At 44.4% G+C, this 21800-nt stretch overlaps 1 protein-coding gene across 1 annotated transcript in view; it reads left to right on the forward strand.

Annotated features, from left to right (window-relative positions):
• Window positions 1-21800, forward strand: part of Myo3b (myosin IIIB) — a 75294-nt gene that overhangs the window by 24873 nt on the left and 28621 nt on the right. Inside the window, 2 exon segments of the mRNA XM_037204422.1 lie at window positions 844-973; window positions 18849-18928. Coding sequence (XP_037060317.1) covers window positions 844-973; window positions 18849-18928 — 210 coding nt within the window.

Genomic DNA, 21800 nt, shown 5'->3' on the forward strand with positions numbered 1-21800 from the left:
TGCTATGAAGAGACACCATGACCATGGCAACTTTTAAAAGAAATCATTTAAATTGGGGGCTTTTTTTTACAGTTTTAGAGGGTATGTCCATGATCATTATAGCAGGAAGCATAGTGGCAGAGAGAGAGAGACAGAGACAGAGACACAGAGAGACAGAGGCAGACACTGGGCCTGGCATGGGCTTTTGAAACCTCAGAGCCCACCCCCCAGGGACACTCCTACACCAACAAGGTCACACCTGCTAATCCTTCCTAAACAGTCCACCAAACTGGGAACCAAACTTGAAAGTATATGATGAGCCTATGTGGGGCATCTTCACTTAAACTACCACACCGCTCCAGGGATTTGGAGAATATCCCTTAAAAGACCTTTAAGTTGGAGTCCCTTGTTGCTGAGAACCAAGAACCACTTAGACTCTTAGAGTGATCGCTCGCCTCCATGAGTACTTTGAGAGCTACTGAGGGCGGGGCGGTCATGAGCTAAAAACCCGCCTCTATAATGGCCACCCAACACTTACCTCATTCAGCCACTAGCTAAGCTCTTGCTTGTCTATCAGTAGGATGAGGATGGGTGTTTCACATCTGATGATTGCTTTGTATATTTTAACAGTCTTTTTGATGTGCTGTATCGTCAGTAGGACTCTCTTCTTCAAAGATAACTGGACAAGAAACTGAGATAAATTGACCTGTCAAAAGCACAACTTCTCCCTTTCCTCTGGTGCTCCTTAGTCCAAGGGCCAAGAATCACAGGATGTTTATATCCAGCGCTGGGCAATGACTACCCAGACGACCTGCCATGGTCCGTTGCCTTAGTTAACGTGCACACTCTGCTATCTGTTTCCAGGTATTATATGATGCTTCCGGGGTTCTTGAGAAAAACAGAGACACTCTCCCTGCTGACGTGATTGTGGTCCTGAGGACGTCTGAGAACAAACTTCTCCAGCAACTGTTCTCAATCCCCTTGACCAAAACAGGTACCTGAGAACCCCCAAGAGCCTCAGTCCTGACTCCTACGCGAGCCAATGTGGTGTCTTCCAGTCAGTGCCTAAATAATGTCTGCACCACCAACATCACATTTCCCCCTTTTTAAAGATTTACTGTATTTTGTTTTATTCTGTGGTGTCTGAGTGTTTTGCCTATCTGTATGCGTATGCACCCCATGCATGCCTGGTACCCACAGAGGTTGTAAGAGGGTATCTGAGCCTCTAGAACCGGAGTCATGGATGGTTGTGAGCTGCCATGTGGGTGCTGGGAACCGAACCCAGGTCCTCTGCAAGAGCAACAAGTGCTCTTAACCACTGAACCATCTCTCCAGCCCCACACTGAACTTCTTTAACCAGGGTCAGGGTTCAACCTGAGTTCAAGAAAAGAGCATGACTATTTCTTTTGTAAATTAACTCCTGAGAAGAATTGTTCACACACACACACACACACACACACACACACACACACACACACACACACACTTTCCACATCATCTCTTAAACTTCCCGTTTTCTCTGCCTCCTCTTAACTCCTCTCTTTATAAAACTGTACATTATCATTAATTCATGCTAAGCATCCAAGGTAGGCTTGGTTTACCTAGAATTACTGAGACAGATCTCTCTATTCATGTAAGATTCCAAGTAAAGGGTTGTGATGCACCAAAGGTCTTCTTATCATGAGACCCTCAGAGGTTACCTGGTCCAGTTCCCACCCAGATGTCAACCCCCTCATTTTCCTAAGCAACCTGGAACACCTAGGCTTCACTTGCCGACAATCAGTTTAGGCTGTTGTTCTGTGGGTCCTCATGCCAGGAAGCAGGGTGCTAGGGCCCCAAATGGGAGTTCCCAGCTCTCTTGTCTTGCCAATGGGCCAGGCTCCTTTGATTTACCTGGGATCCAGCTGTCTGTCTGGCTGCCATCTCAGACCTCCTCTCACAGTTCGACTCTCAAGGGCTTTGTATTTTTGAGACTGTCTAGACACAGGCGTGGGTGTTCTTTTACGGAAGAGTGGGAGGGCTTTTTAAATCAGTCCTTCCCTCTTTCCTCCTAACATCACTGGCACCTGTGTCTCTCACCTGGGATCTTTGCAAAGTAGAATGAATTATCACCAAGGTCTGATTTATAGCTGAAGGTATAGTGTGCAGAGTAATGAAAATCCTGTGTCTAAGGGAGAGCAAACAGCTGCTCTACACCCTGTTCTTCATCTTAACTTGATGACCTAGCTTAATGTCCATCAAACATGCTTCTGTGGTACCCAGAAAGTCTCTGCCAGCTTCCTCTAGAGACGCCTCTTGGCTACAGCCAGGTTGATTCATATGGACCCCCTGGGATCCTGAGGGCAAGTGTGGGCAGAGCTGCCTGGTGTTTCCTCCACTGGAGACTCCTCTGTAGCTGGTGTCTGGGCAGATGATGCCATTAGTAACAGGGTGACCAGTCTCTGAAATGAGATCTATCCGGAGGACTCTTCAGCTGGCAAATGCACCCTCCCAAAAACATGAATAATGACTTGTCCAATCTGTTCGGAACTTTGGAAATTTACTCTTGGAACCTGTGGCTGAGGAAAAACAAGTACATCGTTCTAAGCACTAGGTGGCTCTCTGTGGAAGGAAGGGCTCAGCTCTGCAGGGAACCTTCTGCTCTGAGTCACCCAAAGGAAAGAGGAACCCCAACAGAACCTTTCCCATCTCTTTGACTTCTAAATTGTCTTTCAGAGACCTTATAACTCAGTGGTGCTCAACCTTCCTGATGCTGCGACACTTTAATACAGTTCCTCATGTTGTGGTGACCCCAACCATAAAATTATTTTTGTTGCTATTTCATAAACTGTAATTTTGCTACTGTTATGAATCGCAATGCAAGTATCTGATATGTGATGTCCAAAAGAGTTGGAACAGGCTTTTTCTTTTGGGCTACCAACCAGCTCCCAAATCATGACATGGAGACATTATTAGTTATGAATGCTCGGCCTTAGCTTATGCTTGTTTCTGGCTAGCTTTTTTTCTTTAACTTAAATTAACCTATTTCTCTTCATCTACGTTTTGCCTCGGGGCTTTTTAACCTTTCTTTCTGTATGTCCATTCTGTGTCTGCTGGCTGGCGACTGCCTGGCTGGCCTGGGGCGTCCCCCTCTCTTTCTCCCTCATTCCCTCCTGCCTAGATTCTTCATACTATTTATTCTTTCTGCCTGCCAGTCCTGCCTATCCGTTTCCTGCCTAACCATTGGCCATTCAGCTTTTTATTAGACCAATCAGGTGCCTTAACCAGACAAGGTGAAACAGCAACACATCTTTACATAATTAAACACATGCAGCATAAACAAATGTAACACACCTTTACACAGTGAAAGTAATAGTCCATGGTACAAACAAATGTAACACTTCTTTGCCTAGTTAAAGTAACATTCCACAACAGTCATGACCCACAGGTTGAGAACTGCTATTACAGCTATAATAACTTTTTCTGAATTTTGCCTGCAAACGGAATTTTCCCCACATCACCTGGGAATAACAAAAGCAGGAAAAAATACTAGAAACAAATGTGATGTCCTGGCAAGCTTCTCTGTATTTTTGAGTTTGTACTATGCTGCTACCTTCTTTTTAAAATCATAAGGTCACTTTTCTTCATATTTTGAATATTAATTAAGAAGTTACACACAAACATCAAAACTAACAGCAAGGGTCTATTTGTTTACTTTCTGGGTTTATTCCTGCAAAAATGCGTTCAGTTAACAGACATGAACAATCCGCTAACAAGGTGCCTATCGAGACAGCAGGAGGCTGCCGCAGAAGTATTATTAGAGAAACGAGAACTTTCGTATGCCTTTGCTTTCTATTTGAAATTGGGCCCTAATTTATTACCTTATCATGATAACTGCACTCAGACCTCCATTCAAAAGTGATGATGTGTCCTGCACTGAATGACTAATGTAGATGAGACGGCTCAGAGGTTAAGAGTACTTGCTGCTCTGGCAGAGGACCCAAGTTCCATTCCCAGCCCCATATGGTGGCTCAGAACTGTCCATAACTCCAATCTCAAGAGCTCTGATGTTAATGAAGCTTGTAAAATCTGAAACATCCATCCCTATCTACCATTAGTTTGTCTGTCTGTCTATCATTATAGCACAGCTTTTGCAGGGAACCCTCCTTTTTTCACTGAAATTGTTTTCACTGGATTTGAAAGCGTTTGTTTCAGGTACACGGTTGTCTCTTTGGAGGGGAAGTGGCTATGCATTGCTGCTGGAGACACATAAGGCCCTGGTTATACCGGCAAAATAATATAAGTGCTTAAAACCCCATTGTTCAGGTCATTTTAATTTACCCTGCTTCCAACTTACATAAATGGCTCAGAGGTTAAGAGTACTTTCGGCTCTTGCAGAGAGTTCCAGTCTCAGCCCCCATAGGGTGGCTCAGAACTGTCTATAACTCCAGCTCTCCTGGGGGAGATCTGATGCCCTCTTCTGACCTCCACAGGCACCAGGCACACACACAGTGTATGTACATGTGTACAGGCAGAGCACTCATCCATATAAAATAAATATTTTATATATAACGACAGACATACTCATGGCTCCCTAAATGGTAGTGGCCATGCCCCGATGCCCTGGCTCCCCATCTCAATGGTGGGCACCTGGACACTTGCTTCACAGGAGTCATTACACTGTGAGTTTATGCTTTGCACACTCCTCCATGTGCATTCTATTTCACAGTAATATGGGCTTTTGCCAAAAGCTAAGAAAAGCCCCTTAAAATTCAAAGGAAAACTTTAATTTCATTATCAAAGAATTCCTTCCAGCTAAGTTCAGGTTTCCTAAGAGACAGACTGATGCTGTCCTTGGCTTCCAAAGTCAGGCATCAGGGGCCCCAGGCTGGCTTCCTTGCCCTTTCAAGGGAGCCCCTTCCCTGGGTTGCCAAGCAGGTAACACTTCCTTCCTTAGTAGATAGAGAAAAGATGCTTTGGCTTAATTTCTTATCAAGGTTGAAAAGATAAACACCTGGCTCGTTGTATAACTTTGTAGCTTCCCATGACTATAATGAATACCAGAGATAATCAATTCATAAAGAGAAAAGATGGATTGATTTTTTTTTCTTGCAGTATTAGAGGTTTTGGTGTATGATCAGCTGGGTCTGCTGGTTTGGGATGGGGAAAACAAATCATGGCAGCTATACCTGGTGGAGCAAAACTGCCTTTGTTGTGAGAGAGAGAGAAAAGGTCAAGTTCCCATCAACCCTTTAGGGACACCCCTCTAGGGATCAGAAGGCCTCTCACTAGTCCTGCCTTCTAGAGGCTGCATCACCTGCCGATAGTTCCCAAGACTGGAGACCATGCTTAGCACATGCACCTTGGGGAGACATTCCACATGCAAGCTTCCACAGTAAACACAGGTGAAATCCGAGAGAGCAACCACGTAGTGTTTTCCCAATGCCTACTTCAACTTTCCTGTTCACATAGACTACTAAAGAGATGACTGAACATGCAGAGTGAAATTGTGAGGCCTGGGGTGGCCAGGAGACCGGGTCACTTCTGTGTTCCCAGCATCAGCCTCATCTGGTGGGAAAGATGCCTATGCTGAAGGATGCTCTCATCCCAAGGTTCGCAGTCAGCATTGGGTAAACAAAGGCTGTCGTAGTCAGCACAGATTCTCTCCCTTTCAGCGTGCTGACATGACCACGCTTTGGTCTGCAGATGGGCCATTTCAGACACGGTATTGTCTCCTCCATAACACCTTCCTATTGATAAAATTCTGAGGTGGTTTGATGACTAAAAGTTTGGTATGGCAGCAGAAAGGCATTCCCACCTTCTCAAGCTGAGTGATCCAGATAGAGGACCATTAAAAGGAAAGATATTCAAACACAGTATCCAGGCATGCTTTCCTGTTTGGAAAATGTTCTGTTGTCTGTTAGCAAAAGGCTTGAGGGAGGGAGGAGAAGAGGTTTAAAAAGAACTTGAAAGACTTATCTCTACATTTGAATCATAAACTCTGACTTCCGAATAGTAGTTTGGAGTTTTAAAGGAGTTAAGAACTTGGGAGAAACTGGAAGGGGGAAAAAAAAGTTAAATGAGAGGGAACATTCTCTAACTTCAAGGACTGGGCTAGCTTCACCACCCAGAACTGAGTCCTGCCTCCACCACCTGCTGCCTGAGGTCACACACATCTCTCCTTGGAACTGGAGTTGTAGTAAAAACCAACATTCTCAATCTCTTGGTTGCCCTTTGTATTTCGGGGTGGGGGTGATGATCAGCGGCTCCCCATCTTACACATCTTTAAGCAGGTTCATACCTTCACTGCTCAGTTCTTCAAGTCAGAGGAGTCCTGCTTCTGTAACTCCTCAGTTCGCGGCCTGAGGCCCCGAAGAGGGCACCAGTGGGCCACATAGGGAGGAGAAGGTTGTGGGTTAAGAGGAAATGATGTCTTTGACTAAAGGAAGGCTTCTTGGAAGAGGTCTTTGTTGTTTTGTTTTGTTTTCCAATAGGAAAATAGAGAAAACTGGGCAGTCTGAGAATGACGAAGCATCCTTCCTTAAGCCAGAGACTGTAGACCTCAAGAGAGAGGGGGGTGAAGAGGATGATTGAGTAAACAAGACACCGAGTATAGGATTTCCAAAGAGAGGGATGGTGTGAGGAGGAAGCAAGACGGGAAAAGGGATTGCAGACCGCTCAGCAAGGCACCTCGTAATGCTAGTCTGAACCTGCTGGAGGCAGTCACCGTGGTCCCGGGCAGAATGGCTTCATGATGAGAGGGGTGGGGAAGGAAAGCTGGTGGGAGGCATCGTGTCCTTCATATTGTCTCTCACACAGGCTCTGTCAGCGCAACCCACGGCAGCATCCCACTAACTAAGAGGCAGGGCTAGCTAGCTGACCGGCCTCACATTCTCCTGGGACGTCTGGCTAGGAGACTGCCTTAGGGATGGTTCATATAAGAGGTGGGTGATCATAGACAGACATGGGTCTTCTCATAGGTGGGGACTTGTGGCCAAATGACATAAATCTGAGCTGTCTTTGTCACTGATGAGTCTGTGCACGTTCCTGACATTACACTGTGGAGAAGCTGGCAGGGGCACCTGCCCCAAAGCTATCTGTCTAATGATCAGACTCACCAGAAAGAGGTCCTTGTGGAAGACAGGGATCAAGTAAGGCAGAGGCCGCTAGTCCTACAACTATCAGGAGATCCTTCCAGGACCAGCCTGGGGTAGGTGACATCCTTGTCAGGACCAGAGGACTGACAGAGTCAGTCACTTAGGAATAACAGAAATAGTACATGTTGTCGCAGGGACCCCATCAGATCTCAACGGACAATCGGAGTTATGCAGTTAAGCGCTTTGGTCCTACCTAGCCTTGCTGATCTGCCTTGTGTGCGCATGGGGCGTGCCTCCCGCCAAGACTGGGCTGCGAGAGACTTGAGTCGGCGCTTTCTGTCCCATGTATATGCAGAGCATATAGCCAGTACTCCTGTGTTACTTGTTAGATCCCCCTCTCTAGACTGACTTCTGCTCCCCACCCCCACCCTGCCCGCCACACCTTCCTGCCTCCCCTGCCTCCCGGGGTTTATTCTTTAAAACTCAGTCACAGCCCTTCCTGGGGGACTTCCGGGTTGGGTGTCGCGTTGGACTCCTCCGGAAATGTGAGTTGCTGGAGACAAGAGAAGGATGGCGCCTCCTCCCAGCTGCTGGAGAGGAGCCGGCACGCCGAGGCTCTGTGGAGTCACGGAGCCGTTTGTGGACCGCATTTCCTGGTCGTCCCAACAGTGCTTGAAGCACATCAGAAATGAGAATGGTCTGTGATTTACCGTGCTGGCTGCCAGCATGCCAGAGCCTGCGATTTCTTTTAATAAGCTGTGAACTTCAGAAGGAACTCCGCACAGAACTCTATATTCCCAGTCTAGAAACGAGTGTGAGGCCCTCTAGCACTCACAGGGAGGGCAGATGTGACTACAGTCACCGGCATCTGAAAGTGATTTTTGGAGCCTCCTAGGGAGGAGAGCAGCATGGGGGCCTTCCACGGAGGTCCCCCGGAAGCACAGAGCAATAGCGCAGAGTGTCCCAGACCCACCACCTAGGGCTCCTTGTGGCGGGATGGACATGAGCTCACACCCCAGATCACTGCTCCGGGTCTGGGGCTTCAGAGGCCTGTGAGTTCCCTAGGGGCTCCAGCCTCCATGTGCTGGAAAAGGAAGCAGAGTCCACAGCAGCAGGAGAAACCCCATACTCTCCTGGCCCTTTCTCCACTAGTTAATGGCTTTCAATCCTTGTCCCTCGGGATCTGGTCTTCATTAGACTCCACAAGGCCAAGTGTGTGGTGTGGTAGGGTGAGGAAGGTAACCCTTGGCGTTCTCCGTGCTCCCCCACCTCCGTGCCTCTCGGCCTTGGTTTCTCTTCTCCAAGTTAAATACAGCAGTTTCAATGTTTCTTTCCTCTTTACGTTCTCTGTGCGGTTTCTCCCACCCTATCAGCTAGGTTTGGAAGGCAGCAACCTAGCTGGGGACCCCCGGAGTCAGTATCCACGTGTACTGAGGGGGCTTTGCCCCAAGAAAGGCTTCCAGATAGAAGGGACTCCCACCAATTTCTAGCCCAAGTGCCAACTTGAGTCCCAGTGGTTTGAAATGTCTGTTGGCTTTCCCTAGAGCAGAGTGAGATATGTTAAAAAATAAAAAGAAAAATAAAAAGAAATAGGTAAAATTAATTTCAATAGTGTATCTAAGTCATAGATCAAAAATATTATTTAACACATAATCAGCATAAATTGAGATCTTTTGCCTGGGGTACTGTCTTCAAACTCTCGTGCGTGCTGACACTTAGGGTATATTTCAGTTCGGACCAGCCACGTTTTACATGCCCAGTGGCTGCTGTGTGACTGGTATGGCTGTGGGGAATCACTGTCCTGTGGCAGAAGCACCTCATACTTGCTCTCGGAGAGAAATGCAGACACATCATGATCACAGTGGTTCTCCAAAAGAAAACGCCAGGTGATGGGATGGAACGATGCTGTTGATTCTTTTCTTTTTACATTTATTTATCATTATTTTATTGTGCATGTGTGTATGTCAGAGTACACCGTGCGTGTTCAGGTGCCTCTGGAGGCCAGAAAGAAGCCAGCAAGAAGCTGGTGGTTATGAGCTGCCCATTGTGGGCGCTGGGAACTAAGCTCTAAAAGACCAGCAAGTGCTGTAAGCCACTGACTCACCGTTCTGGACCCTGTTTCATTTGTTTATAATATATGTATGTTTAAACATACAGACTTCCAACCACTCCCCAATGTGAGAGAGAAATTACCGTTCAGGTTTTACAGAGTTCAAAGACTTAACAGTTCTGTGGCTCTTGTCATACAGAGACATGTCTAATCTGACAGTCCTGTGGCTCTTGTCATACAGACATGTCTAATATTTTCAGTATGAAACAGTGCTTTTCAAAGCTTCATATGAAATGAAGGAATGGTGAGATGGGAAGGAATTTGAGATGAATAGAAGGGTGTGTGTGTTTGTGTGTGCATTTATGTCCTGTGTGTGTACTGGTATGGATGCATGAGTGTCCATGCCAGAGGTCAACATTGAGTATTTTTCTCAATGTCGATATCCTTTCCTCATTATTTGCTTGTTTGTTTTCAAGACACAGTTTCTCTGTGTAGCCCTGACTGTCCTGGAACTCCTCTGTAGACCAGGTTGGCCTCGAACTCATAGAACTCACTCTGCTCCTGAGTGCTGGGATTAAAGGTGTGCACTATCACACCTGGCTTCCACCTTATTTTTTGAGACAGTGCATCTCACTGAATCTGAGGCTTGCTACCAATCCATCTAGAGTGGCTATTTAGGGAGCTGGAAAGATCCTTCTGTCTCACCAGCTCTCCAGGGTTGGAAAAACAGGCGCAGGCTGGCTCACTGGCTTTTTATGTGGGTGCCCTTTAGTGACTGATCCGTCTCCCCAGCTCCAAGGAAGAGATTTTCATGATCAAAAAATGAGGAGAATATTGAGTATGAAAGTCCAAAAGCCTCTTCACTGCAGAAACATCTCGATGAATCTTCTGTAGATCCACAGCCCTGGCAGCTGTAAGATATCTTGGTGTGAAAAGGGTAGAAACTTCATCATACTCCCACCCCCGGGGCACTGCAGACCCCAAGCCTGTCTGCTCTTGTCTTCCTCATCCAAGACTCTCTTCCTTCTGGGAGTAGAAATCCATCTTCCAAAGCTCCTCTGGCACTCCAAGTTCTCGAGGGCTCCCTGATGCTGCTCCATCCTCGGAGAGAAGAAAACTGAGAGTAAACATCAATAAGGGTGGTGTCTGTTGTGAGTCAGCTTCGACACCATCCCGCTTCCATGTGACTATTTCCTGCATCACTCTGAACTCTGGGAGGAAAGCACCTTTCATGTTTAAGTGACAGTTCAATTTAGGGCCATTTTGTCTTATTTCTTTAATGATTCTGGCAAGCATAGCAGCTTTGATTTCTTTGTTGTTTGTTTTTATTTGTTGTTGTTGGGTTTTTTTGTTTGTTTTGTTTTGTTTTTTTGAGACAAGGTTTCTCTGTGTAGCCTTGGCTGTCCTGGAACTCACTCTGTAGACCAGGCTGTCCTCGAACTCACAGAGATGCACCTGGCTCTGCTTTCCCGAGCGCTAGGATTAAAGGCGTGCGCCACCACCACGCCGCTGCAGCTTTGATTTTCTAAATGGTCAGAAATATAAGAAAAAATTCTGTCTTTCTCTGCCAGTATTCTCATTCATAGAAAAAGAAAAATGTTCTTATTTAAACCCTGTCTCAAAAAACAAAAACAAAACAAAACAGAAAATGAAAAAATCTTCTCTTTAAAAAAAAAAGAATCTTCTCTTTTATTTTGCTATTTATTTCATATTTCAATAGCTCACACCGAAAAAAAGGTCAGCCTTACAGTTTATTAATTTATTCTACTATAAAATCTGTTTATAGTATGGCATTCAGGTCACTCTCCCCCACCTTTATAAAAGCTAACCTTGGGCTCCTTAAAAAAGTAAACTAGAGGGCCAGGCAGTAGTGGTGCACACCTTTAATCCCTCAGGAGGCAGAGCCAGGCAGATCTCTGTGAGTTTGAGGCCAGCCTGGTCTACAGAGTGAGATCCAGGACAGGCACCAAAACTACACAGAGAAACTCTGTCTCGAACCCCGCCCTCCATCCCGCCAAAAAAGAGAAAAAAAGTAAACTAGAAACCAAGTCACTATAATTTGAATCTCTCTACTTAGATAGGGATCAAAACTTCACACTTCACCCCACCCCTCAGGAATTCAGGTCAAGTTAATAGAAACTATTCTTTCTCTTCAGAACCCAAGACCGTCTTCTAACAGTCTGGCCCATATGCTGGATACGTATAAAGTTAATCAGTTTGCTTTGGTGCCAGTGTGTGCAGAGTGAAGCTGTAAACTCCAGCTGTTCCAAGGAACAATTACGAACTTGACTGGCTTGCACATGTGAGGCGTCAGTAAATGAAATCCAGTGTTGCCTAACTGAACTTGAGGGTAGGAGGTGCGGAAGGAGGGGCCACTGAGATTTTATTAAGCTCCAATATTAGGAGAGTGGGTTCCATTCCTTGCACTCCACAGGGGTAGGTTCAAATGACAGAGAAACCAGATGAACTGTCTTCCGGTTGATGAGGTTTGGCCCAACTATCACAACTGGTTTCTGAGTAATCATTGGGATATATTTGGCTGATCTGATTTAGTCTGTAAGCACCCCTACCTGCAATTCAGATCATCTAGGGCAGGGCTTTCTAATGCTGCAACTCTTTACTACAGTTCCTCATGTTATGGTGACCCCCTCCAGCCATAGAATTATTTCATTACTACTTCATAACTGTAATTTTGCTACTGTTATGAATCATAATGTAAATACCTGATATGCAGGATGTCTTAGGGTTTCTATTGCTGTGAAGAGACACCATGACCACAGCAACTCTTATAAAGGAAAACATTTAGTTGGGGTGGCTCGCTTACAGTTTCAGAGGTTCAGTCCATTATCGTCATGGTGGGACATGGAGGCATGCAGGCAGACATGGTGCTGGAGTCGTAGCTGAGAGTCCTACATCTTGCAAGCAACAGGAAGTGGTCTGTCTCACTGGGTGTAGCTTGAGCATATATGAGACCTCACCTCCTAATAGTGCCACTCATTTGGGGGCTATTTTCTTTCAAACCACCACACAGGGTATCTATATGGGACCTCTGTGGGGGTTGTGACCCACAAATTGAGAACCACTGATCTAGAAGGAATGGGGTACAATCAGTTCCATCAGTCATCCAGTGGTTTGCCTATCATATCAAAATGCCTTAAGCAACCACAGTTGAATTCAGACAGGTGAGGAGCTGCCTGGTAGTTGCTGCTCAGAGATCTGACCTTGAGCAAAAACTTCAGGCCCCTTTGCCTCAGTTTCTCTCCTTTGTGGACTGATGAGGTCGTTTGTGGTGGTGTTGTGCTAAGTAACTAAGTTTAGACACTTTGTGTAGTGTCTACCACATTGTAAATATTCAAAAAAATATTAATAGTTATGTGGAGAAAAATGATCCAGTTTCCACAGTTATTTCCTTATTCTCCAGAAATTTTAAAGTGAGAAATAGTTGATATTACACAGTACTATAAATCCTCTCTCTGTGTTGTTGATAGTTCATGATTTCTAGCTTTTGAAAAGCATGCCTTCAGAAGATAACACGGAAAGAATAAAGTAAGCTCTCAAACCTTACATCCTCAATTTTTTACTTCCTATTCCCTAATTAATTGTCCATCCCAACATTAATGAGGCTCTAGGCAATGGAAAAAATGGGTATTCCATAAAATTTAACTTAACTGGAATCCTTAATTGATAGCATTTCAATAAATCTCAAAATGTAGGATGGCAAGATAGTCAATGAACTGATGACTTAGCCACAAGATTTATCATCAACTAGAACTTGACCACCCAGAACCCCTGAGGTCTCAAGTGTCTTCCACCAGCCTCCCTGTGCTACCATACCTGCACCCTCCACTGCAACCTCAACTCTGTTAACTATAAACTGAACAGGCTCAACAGACCTCAGTCCAGCTCGCTAGATGAGGAAATCCAGGTACTAAAGCATGTAAGTGACCCAAGCCTTCTTAACAAGTGGCAGGTCTCAGACACACCACAAGCAGTTAGACCCTGGTTCTCACCCCGCAGACCCCACCCGAGACAGGGTTTCTCTGTGTCACAGCCTTGACCATCCTGGAACTGCTTTATAGACCAGGCTGGCCTTGAACTCACAGAGATCCACCTGCCTCTGGATCTCAGGTTTTAACCACTGTCCCTATGCAAAGCAAGCATCATATAGCACAAGCAAAGAATCTGAAATATGAAAAGAGCATGGCAGGACTAGAGACCAGTAAGGAGCTCAAGACACATGGAGGGAAGTGATGATCTGTGGGCTCTGAGGACTTTGAGCGCCATATCAATAAAAGTCAATGCCGCACAATTCATTCACGGTGCATTCACACATCCTTATTGTTTGCTGCAAGACAGGCATATAGAGCTAAGCTCTCTCTGGGTGTAGAGGGAAACAGATTGAACTTTAGTGCTTGCCCCAGGAGCTTAGACGCAAAGTCAAAGGTTCCATGTTAATTAGCTGCCTGGGTAGTTTTCAGTGTGGCATCATTTGTTAAATGATTTTTTTTTTTTTTTAAATTGACACTTGGCCTGCATGTCTTTGTGAGGTGTCAGGACCACTGGAACTTGAATTACAGACAGTTGTGAGCTGCCGTGTAGGTGCTGGGGATTGAACCGGGGTCCTCTGGAAGAGCAGCCCGTGTTCCCAGCTGCTGAGCCACCTCTCCAGTCCTCAGTGTGACATCATTAAGGAACATCTTTTTGACTTTGGTGGTAGGACATAAAGAAATCTTTAAACTAGAAATAGTTTTCATTCATATTTATTACTATTCACAGTGTTACACTAACTGCAAAGTGGTTCGTAGTTAATTGTTTATCTTCTCCAGACAATGCGAAGCCTGCATAAAGAACCTGTGATTTGGAAGTTTGCCCAGAGTCAGGAGCAGATACACTTGGTGTCTAGGAAGTGAGGGGAAGCGTGGGATACGTTGTTCTGATGCGTCGTGATGTCTTCAGCGAATTAATTTTCCTTTAGTGTCTGCCATGAGGGGGCAGTTTATAAGTCTTTTTTAATTAAAAAAAAAAGATTTATTCATTTTTATTTTATGTCATTGGTGTTTTACCTATGTCTGTGTCTGTGTGAGTGTGCCAGATCCCCTGGAACTGAAGTTACAGATGGATGTGAGCACCATGTGTGTGCTGGGAATTGAACCCTGGTCCTCTGGAAGAGCAGCCAGTGCTCTTACCTGCTAAGGCATCTCTCCAGCCCCAGTTTACAAGTCTTATACCAGGTAGTGAAAAAATTATTTTCAAATTAATGAAGAGGAACAGAAAGAAATACTTAGTGGTTGTTTTCAAAGCGCTCGTGATAGCTGAAAGGAATGGAGCCGTTTCTGCATTCTTAGATAGTAATATTAATATTAAAACAAGGTAGCAATCTACCTTGAACTGAAAGGACTCAGACATGAGTGCGCTGACTCTCTTTAGCCCCTGGGGTTAGCATTAATTACAGTGCTTGTCAGGTAGGGAACCTCTGCTGGCTTTTGTTCTCTGTAGCTGCTGCTGTTGCCTCCTCCTCCTCTTCCTCCTCCTCCTTTTCTTTCCCTCCATCTTAAGTCAGTAATTAATTGCATCCCAAGTTTATAGACTCGAGAATAACTTGAACATTATTAAATGGCAGGTCTCCTGTTTCTGTCTGGACCATCAGTGAAACTGATGATCTGGCTTTTTTCAAGCACACGTCTAGAATTGTTAATTACACAAACATCTCTTTAAAATAGGAGACAGTTAAAACTCAATGCAGGGCCTGAAGAGATGGCTCAGCGGTTAAGAGCCCTTGTTGAGGACCTGGGTTTGGTTTCTAGCACCCAAATGACATCCATTACTCCAGTTTTAGGGGACCCAATGTCTTCTTCTGACCTCTAATGACACCACCAGGCGTGTACACACATTCATGAAAACAAAATATTCATACATATGAAACAAAAAATAAATCTAAAGAAAGCAATTAAATTTAAAGCAGTACAGAACCAGGAAAGCTGGTTTTTTTAGGGTTCTGAATTTCTCACATGCACCATAAAGATGAAGTTTTGTAGTCAGAAAACAGCAAGCTTGTTATCTGGGTATTTCTTCTTTTCCAATTTATCCATTCATTACTGATAGTGCATGTGTGGTGTGTGCCTGCCTGTGTTCACTGTGGTGTGTGTGTGTGTGTGTGTGTGTGTGTGTGTGTGTGTGTGTTTCAGCGTTTATGAACCAGTACTCTCCTCTGCCTTGGTGAGGCAGGCTCCCTCGTTTTTCTGTCATGCTACAAACTGCAAGCGAGGTGACCTAGGAGACTCCCGCCAACCCTCTTGTCTCCAGCTCCCGTCCTGCCTCAGGATACTGTTCTCTACATTTCTTTCAGTTGGACAGGTGTGGGGCAGGCTCATTTCTTATTTCTTCCTGATTTCTTTACTCCACCAAATGATGAGCCCTTCTCTCTAAATAAATCATTGGTTCTCCTTTCACAAGAAATTTAGCAATGTCTAAATGGGCAGGGAACTTGTCCACCCATTCTGCCGGTTTATTATTATCATCATCATCATCATCTAAAGTCATAGATGAACGTCAGGGGAGAAAGAAAAATTAAAAAACAAGCAGGAACGAAATCTAATACCACACATTCTACTCTCTTTGGGCTCCTGCTGTCCAAATTTTGTGGCAACTTTAAATTCCCTCAACATATCAAACCTACAACTAATCCTTGCTGCAGACTTAGCCGGTTATTGAAAGATAATGATAAGTACTTTTTAACATATAAAATACTGCAGTATGTTTTTACACAACCAACCTTGTGTTTAACTAGCCACCGTGTTAGAAACTTCAGGGAACGAATTTGAGTCCCTGCAACCATCAAAGCAGCACAGGTCCACCCCGAGCCAGCTTCCCCACACCTTGTCAGCACAACCCATGGATCTAGCCAGTAAGGAAGACTAGAGCTTTGGAGGAAGGAAGTCAGAGACAGAATTAGTTGAGAAATCAAGTTTGGATCTGGTAGGTCTTTCCAAGTGAGGCCCTCCATTGGGATTGGGTAAGAATCAGCCAACAGCAGCCATGTGGGCGGAACCAGCAAGGGGAGGGCTTGAAGCGGGGGTTTATAGAACGCTCTCTCGTCAACCTTTGCTGAAACTTCCAGCGAAAGAACTGATAGAGCCCTCAAGAAGTCCGTCCCTACAGTGAGCATCCACCATTCACTCAGGCAGGAGGCTCCCTCAGATGAAGCTGGCACCAGAGTCGGGACCAGTGCAGCTTTTGAATGGTAGACCAGAAGGTGTGCTTTTCACAGTCAGTATGAGCCGGCTGTGGGCTGCCAGTGAGGTGCAATAAGCCCAGACAGCCCAGAGGGGCAGCAGAGGGCACTCAAGTCTGTGGAAATACTGAAAACAACCACCCTGCATTGCGGGGGTGGGGGTGGGGTTGGGGTTGGGAGGGGTGTGTGTGCAGGGAAGGGCAATTATTAAGAGGTAACTAAAGGTGAAAAACCCTCCGAGCAGAAAATGACCACCCTTTGAAATGCCATCTCTGTTTTCAGGCCACCGTCTCTTTCCTTTTAAGTTGGAAGCAAGAAAACGAGGTAGGGACCCTTGAGACCAGTTGTAGGTTCCTGCATAGGATCTCAATTCCATAACTGCCTCTACTCAAGGCTCTCTCCCCACCCAGGACACACATTGGTAATCACAGTTTCCCAAAAGCACAGGAAGAGACTGTGGGCTAGGAGGGATGCTCAGCCATGAAGAAACTGTCCTGGGTGAAATATCATGAATGCTTAACATCTGAAAGGCGTGTGAACACTGTATTTACATATAAATGGAGATGGAAGGTTCCTATAGGTTATGTTCCTTGAAGGTGTGTGTGGCAGTGCACATGGCTGGGATCTATTGTTTATTTGCACTGTAAATTCTTTGAAATGTGTTAAAATGCTTCCCACTCATTATAAAGCTCCTGCCACCCCCTGGATTACGACTTTGATGTCACCAATCCCGCTTCAAAGGGTTCTTTGCAGGCTATTAATCACAGTTTAGCCTCTGAAGATATCAGCAGAGAAAACATTTTGACATCTCTGTGCTAGACTTGCTAAAACTTTGAAATCTTGAGCGTCTTGCATATGCACACATGGCAGCCTTTCCTTTCATTGACAAGTTTTCATTCTGTTACACAATCAAGTGACTCTGTAAGTAAAAATGCAGACAAATGTTTTCACACTGGGGGTGGCGGAGGGCGGAGGGTAAATAGGGAAGGGAGGAGAGAGCCTGAGAGATTCCTCAGCCCTCAAAGGTAAGTCACAGGGATGAGCGTGGGCAGGGGCTGGCAGTGTGATGGCTGCAGGGCTAGCTGGCCATGTCTGTGGATGGCAGGGGGGCTAGCTGGCCCATGTCTGTTGGATGAGCATGGGCAGGGGCTAGCTGGCCCATGTCTGTTGACACTTGCTTTTCACTGACTGATGCTCACAGAGGGCAATGGAAAGATCTCTTACCTTCCACACTCTGCTTTAAGACCTACAGGAATTGTTCATAGTGAACAATAGTGAGCCCGATGGTCACTTGTCCAAGTGCTTGGGAGCAGAAGCCTTTCAAGGTGTTGGATTTTCAAATTTTCAGATTTGCATTTGAGAGTGTTCACATCTGCATAATGGGCTGCCTCGGGGATTGGAACCTAGTCTAAACACAGGATTTAGGTTCCACATATGTGTATATATGTACCTGAAGGCAATTTATACCATATGCATATATGTGTATATTATTAATGTATAGACACATATAAATAAGCAATACAGGTTGTATATATGCATACCTTGTACACCTTGGAGCTGTACTATCAGTCCCTATTTTATACAATATACACAATAATTTAGTTTTCCTTTTTTTTTTTTTTTTTTTTTTTTGTTATTTTTTGAGACAAGGTTTCTCTGCATAGCCCTGACTGCCGTGGAACTTGCTCTGTAGACCAGGCTAGACTTGAACTCACAGAGATCCTCCTGTCTCTGCCTCATGAATGCTGGGATTAAAGGTGCGCACTAATACACCTGACCATAATTTTTTATGTATGTGGTTGATGTAGTTCAGCACCAGGGCCTGAAGAGCCAACACTTAGCATGTACAAGGCCCTGGACTCAATCTGTAATGGTCAACACAATAATAATAGTCTAGTTCTATGCATGGAACAAAATTCAAGGTGGAGTGGGTAGTTCCACTCAGGGCATCCTGTCAGTTGCTCTTGGAGCATCTGGAGATTGGGTTTTCACATTTAGGGATGCTCAGCTTGTGCCATTAGATCACATTCATTGTCAAGACCAAAAGCGGTGAAACTTTCCTGTGGAAATTTTATAGTCTTTAATCTTATATTTAAGTCCTCAATATTCAAGTACTCAATTTTTTTGGCTTTATGGCGTGTGTGTGTGTGTGTGTGTGTGTGTGTGTGTGTGTATGTATGTATGTATGTATGTATGTATGTATGTGAGTGAAGGCACAGGAATGCCATGGCACACTTTCAGAGGTCAGAGAACAACTTGTAGGAGTCAGTTCTCTCCTTCCACCAATGTGGGACCCAGAGACCGCACTCAGGTTGTCTCTGGGTAAACACCTTTACCCACTGAACTACCTTGTCAGCTCAAAAGTTTTCAATTTTTTTTTTTAATTCTTAAGATACCAATCAGAAAACTCAGAAAAATACAAGGATACAAAAAGGAGAAATTATTCATAACTCAATTCCTTAACTTTTCCTTCATTTTAAGTGTTTTGTTTTGTTTTGTCTTTCTTTCTCAGGTAATTTGGCCCAGACAAGAGCTAGGATCACAGCATCTTCACGGTCTTTGCCTCCACATTTCAGTGCTGGGAGAGCCAAGGTGAGCAGCAGATTTGTACCACTGAGGGGGTTAAGTGGATGTTGTCTTGGAGCTAATGTGGAGTGAGCAACACTGCTTCTCTCCATCTGCCGCTGACCACACAGTCTAGAAAAGAGACTAGCAGTATTTAGGAGCCACGTGGATTTTTGAAAATTTAGAAAATTTGAATTGTGGGACCATTACAATCCTGAGAGTCAGAAAAAAAAAATACCTAACATGGAGAAAAATGACATATAAATGAAACCTTTCTAGGAAGAGATAAACCATCGCCGCCCTGCAGAAGGTAAGTGAGACCAGATAGAATCAGAGAGGAGAAAAAGAACCCAACCCACCCCTTCCCTCTAAAAGTGAGTTATATTTATGATCCCATGTTAGGAGGGCTCATAAATATCCAACCATAAAATAGTATCTAGCTCTTCTGCCCTTCCAGCTGATGTTTAGACAGTACCTCAATGTCTATTGTGTGTGTAGACAGTTCTCCCACTCGTCTGTAGATTGGCTATCTGTGGCATTAGCCACCAGTGGTCAATCATGATTCAAAAATACGAAGTGGAAAATTCCACAAATAAACAATTTATGAGTTTTCAATGTGGTGTCATCTAATGGCAGTATGAACTCTCACACTCTCTCTCTTGGTTCTAATAAGACATGAGTCATCCTTTGGTGTGGTGAGTCCATGTTGTATGCACTATCCACCCTTTTAATCTCCATTGGGTCTCCTGTGATAGCACAGTACTTTTTTCTTTTTTAACCTAATGTTGGCTCTCAAACATAGGAATAGTGATGCTGGCAATTTTGATATGCCAAAAAGAAGCGTCCTTACAGGAAAGGTGAGGGGACACCTTTACTACAGTATCATTTTAGAATTGTTGATTTTATTATTGACTGTGGTTGTTCATCTCTTCCTGTGTCTAATTTATAAGGTACACTTTGCCATGCAAATGTATGCATAGGAAAAGGCATAGTATCTGCAGGTTTTGATGAAGTCCACAGTTTCAGACATGTCTTTGGATATATCCCCCAACAATAAGAAAAAACTGTGTCCTAACCCTAAAACCAATTATCTTGAAGGTGTTGGCGTGATAAGGAGTTCACATCTCTGAATTTTCTTACTTTTTATTTATGTAACATATTAACTTACTTAAGAAATAACTAATTTGGTCACATAAAATACTATTAAATATTTCTCCAGAATTGATGCAAATGTACTTATTTATACTTACTTTCTTGAGAATAAAAAATTTACTTGCACACAGTAGGACTTTGAAGATTTTATCTAACAATAATTTGTATGCCTACATTGCTATTATGACCCATATGGGCCCTTGGGAGAGAAGTAAGAATTTAAGTACTCCTAAGAACTTCCTGATCTGACAAGATAACATTGTTTGTATTAAATGTAGTTGATTCTTGTTATTTGTAAAAATTATGATCGGTAAAGTCTCTGCAATCAGCAGCGCTGAACCATTGCCCCTAGAGGTTAGGTTCCAGCAAGACTCTGGTCAGAGCCAACCAATAAATACCTACCCCTCAATTTCTGTGTTTTTGTTTGAAGACACCTAGTTATACATACACGCACACACATACCTTCCTTATAGCTAATTCTGCTCAGTGTTCTTTATAAAAACCATATTTCACTTGCAGCCCCTGTGGTATTAAACTCACAGACAGTGTCACAGTAATTCTTGCCCGAGGGAAGCTCGGCTAGTATTCATCTTCTGCATGAGGCTCATCACTCTCTATGTGCTTAGAAACGCAGTACAGTACTTCAGCATCACAGGTGGGGCCCCCAAACTGAAAATTCACCGACAAAGCACATAGAAATGCAAAACCAGAGTCATATAAACAGACCCATATAAATAGAGCAGACTCTTGTCTGTGGTAGGAGAGCTGAATCGGAAGGACTGGCTGAGACCCTTTGATTCTAACTTTCCATTGCTATCATTCTGTGAATGATCAGGAAGGCATTGGTGATGGACATTGGGGCTACACATACATTTTAGCAGGTAGGCAAATCAAAAGATATAGAATCTATACATTATGATGGTGGTCTCTAGTGTGGGTTTTTTGTTTGTTTTGTAATTATTGGCTTCCACAAAATTCTAAATGAGATCATAACACAAAAAAGAATCCCTTTTGTCTTGAGTTCCTTTCTTTCTTACACCTGATTTCTGAATTTGGAACCCTGCTAGGACCTGTGCCCCTGCCCTCCACACCTGGAACCAGCATGGTGCGGTCTCCCTCCCTGTTCCATGTAGTACTGTCCAGGCCTGCCCACCTGAGAAGTGTGCAGTGTACATTTAAAACATACACGTGATGAGAACACAGGACTAGAGGTTTACTTTCTTCTTTAGAAGGAGATGAGCTGAAAGTTCTGATTAAAGCATTCAAAAATATGAAGACAACAGTGATACACACACACACACACACACACACACACACACACACACACACACACACACGGGCAAGCATGGGGGTATACATCTATAATCCCAGTGCTGGAGCCACAGATTCAGGGCCAGGCTGCATTCAAGACCATGCTGTGTTAGTGAGACAACCTCAAAAAACAAAGCAAAACAAAGCAGCTAACATTTGGGTACTGACTATCTAAGAGGACATGATGGAAGTAGCTTCCCATGAAGCTGGACTTTGTAGGAGAAAAAGATTACTATCTGTTCATCACCCATCGCAAAGTTCCTGGTTTAGAGCCTCATTTTAAAAGACACACTTGGGTGACGAGCAAGGAAGACTCAAAGGCACAAGGAAACTGTCCGATCAGCCAGGCAGAGATACTCAGAGGACAAAACTTAGCAAGTCTTGTCAGTTCTGATCCTTCCTTCCCATCTAAGGGAAGACACCTGCACGCCTTGAG

Source organism: Peromyscus leucopus, chromosome 4, assembly GCF_004664715.2.
Source record: "Peromyscus leucopus breed LL Stock chromosome 4, UCI_PerLeu_2.1, whole genome shotgun sequence".
Lineage (NCBI taxonomy): Eukaryota > Metazoa > Chordata > Mammalia > Rodentia > Cricetidae > Peromyscus > Peromyscus leucopus.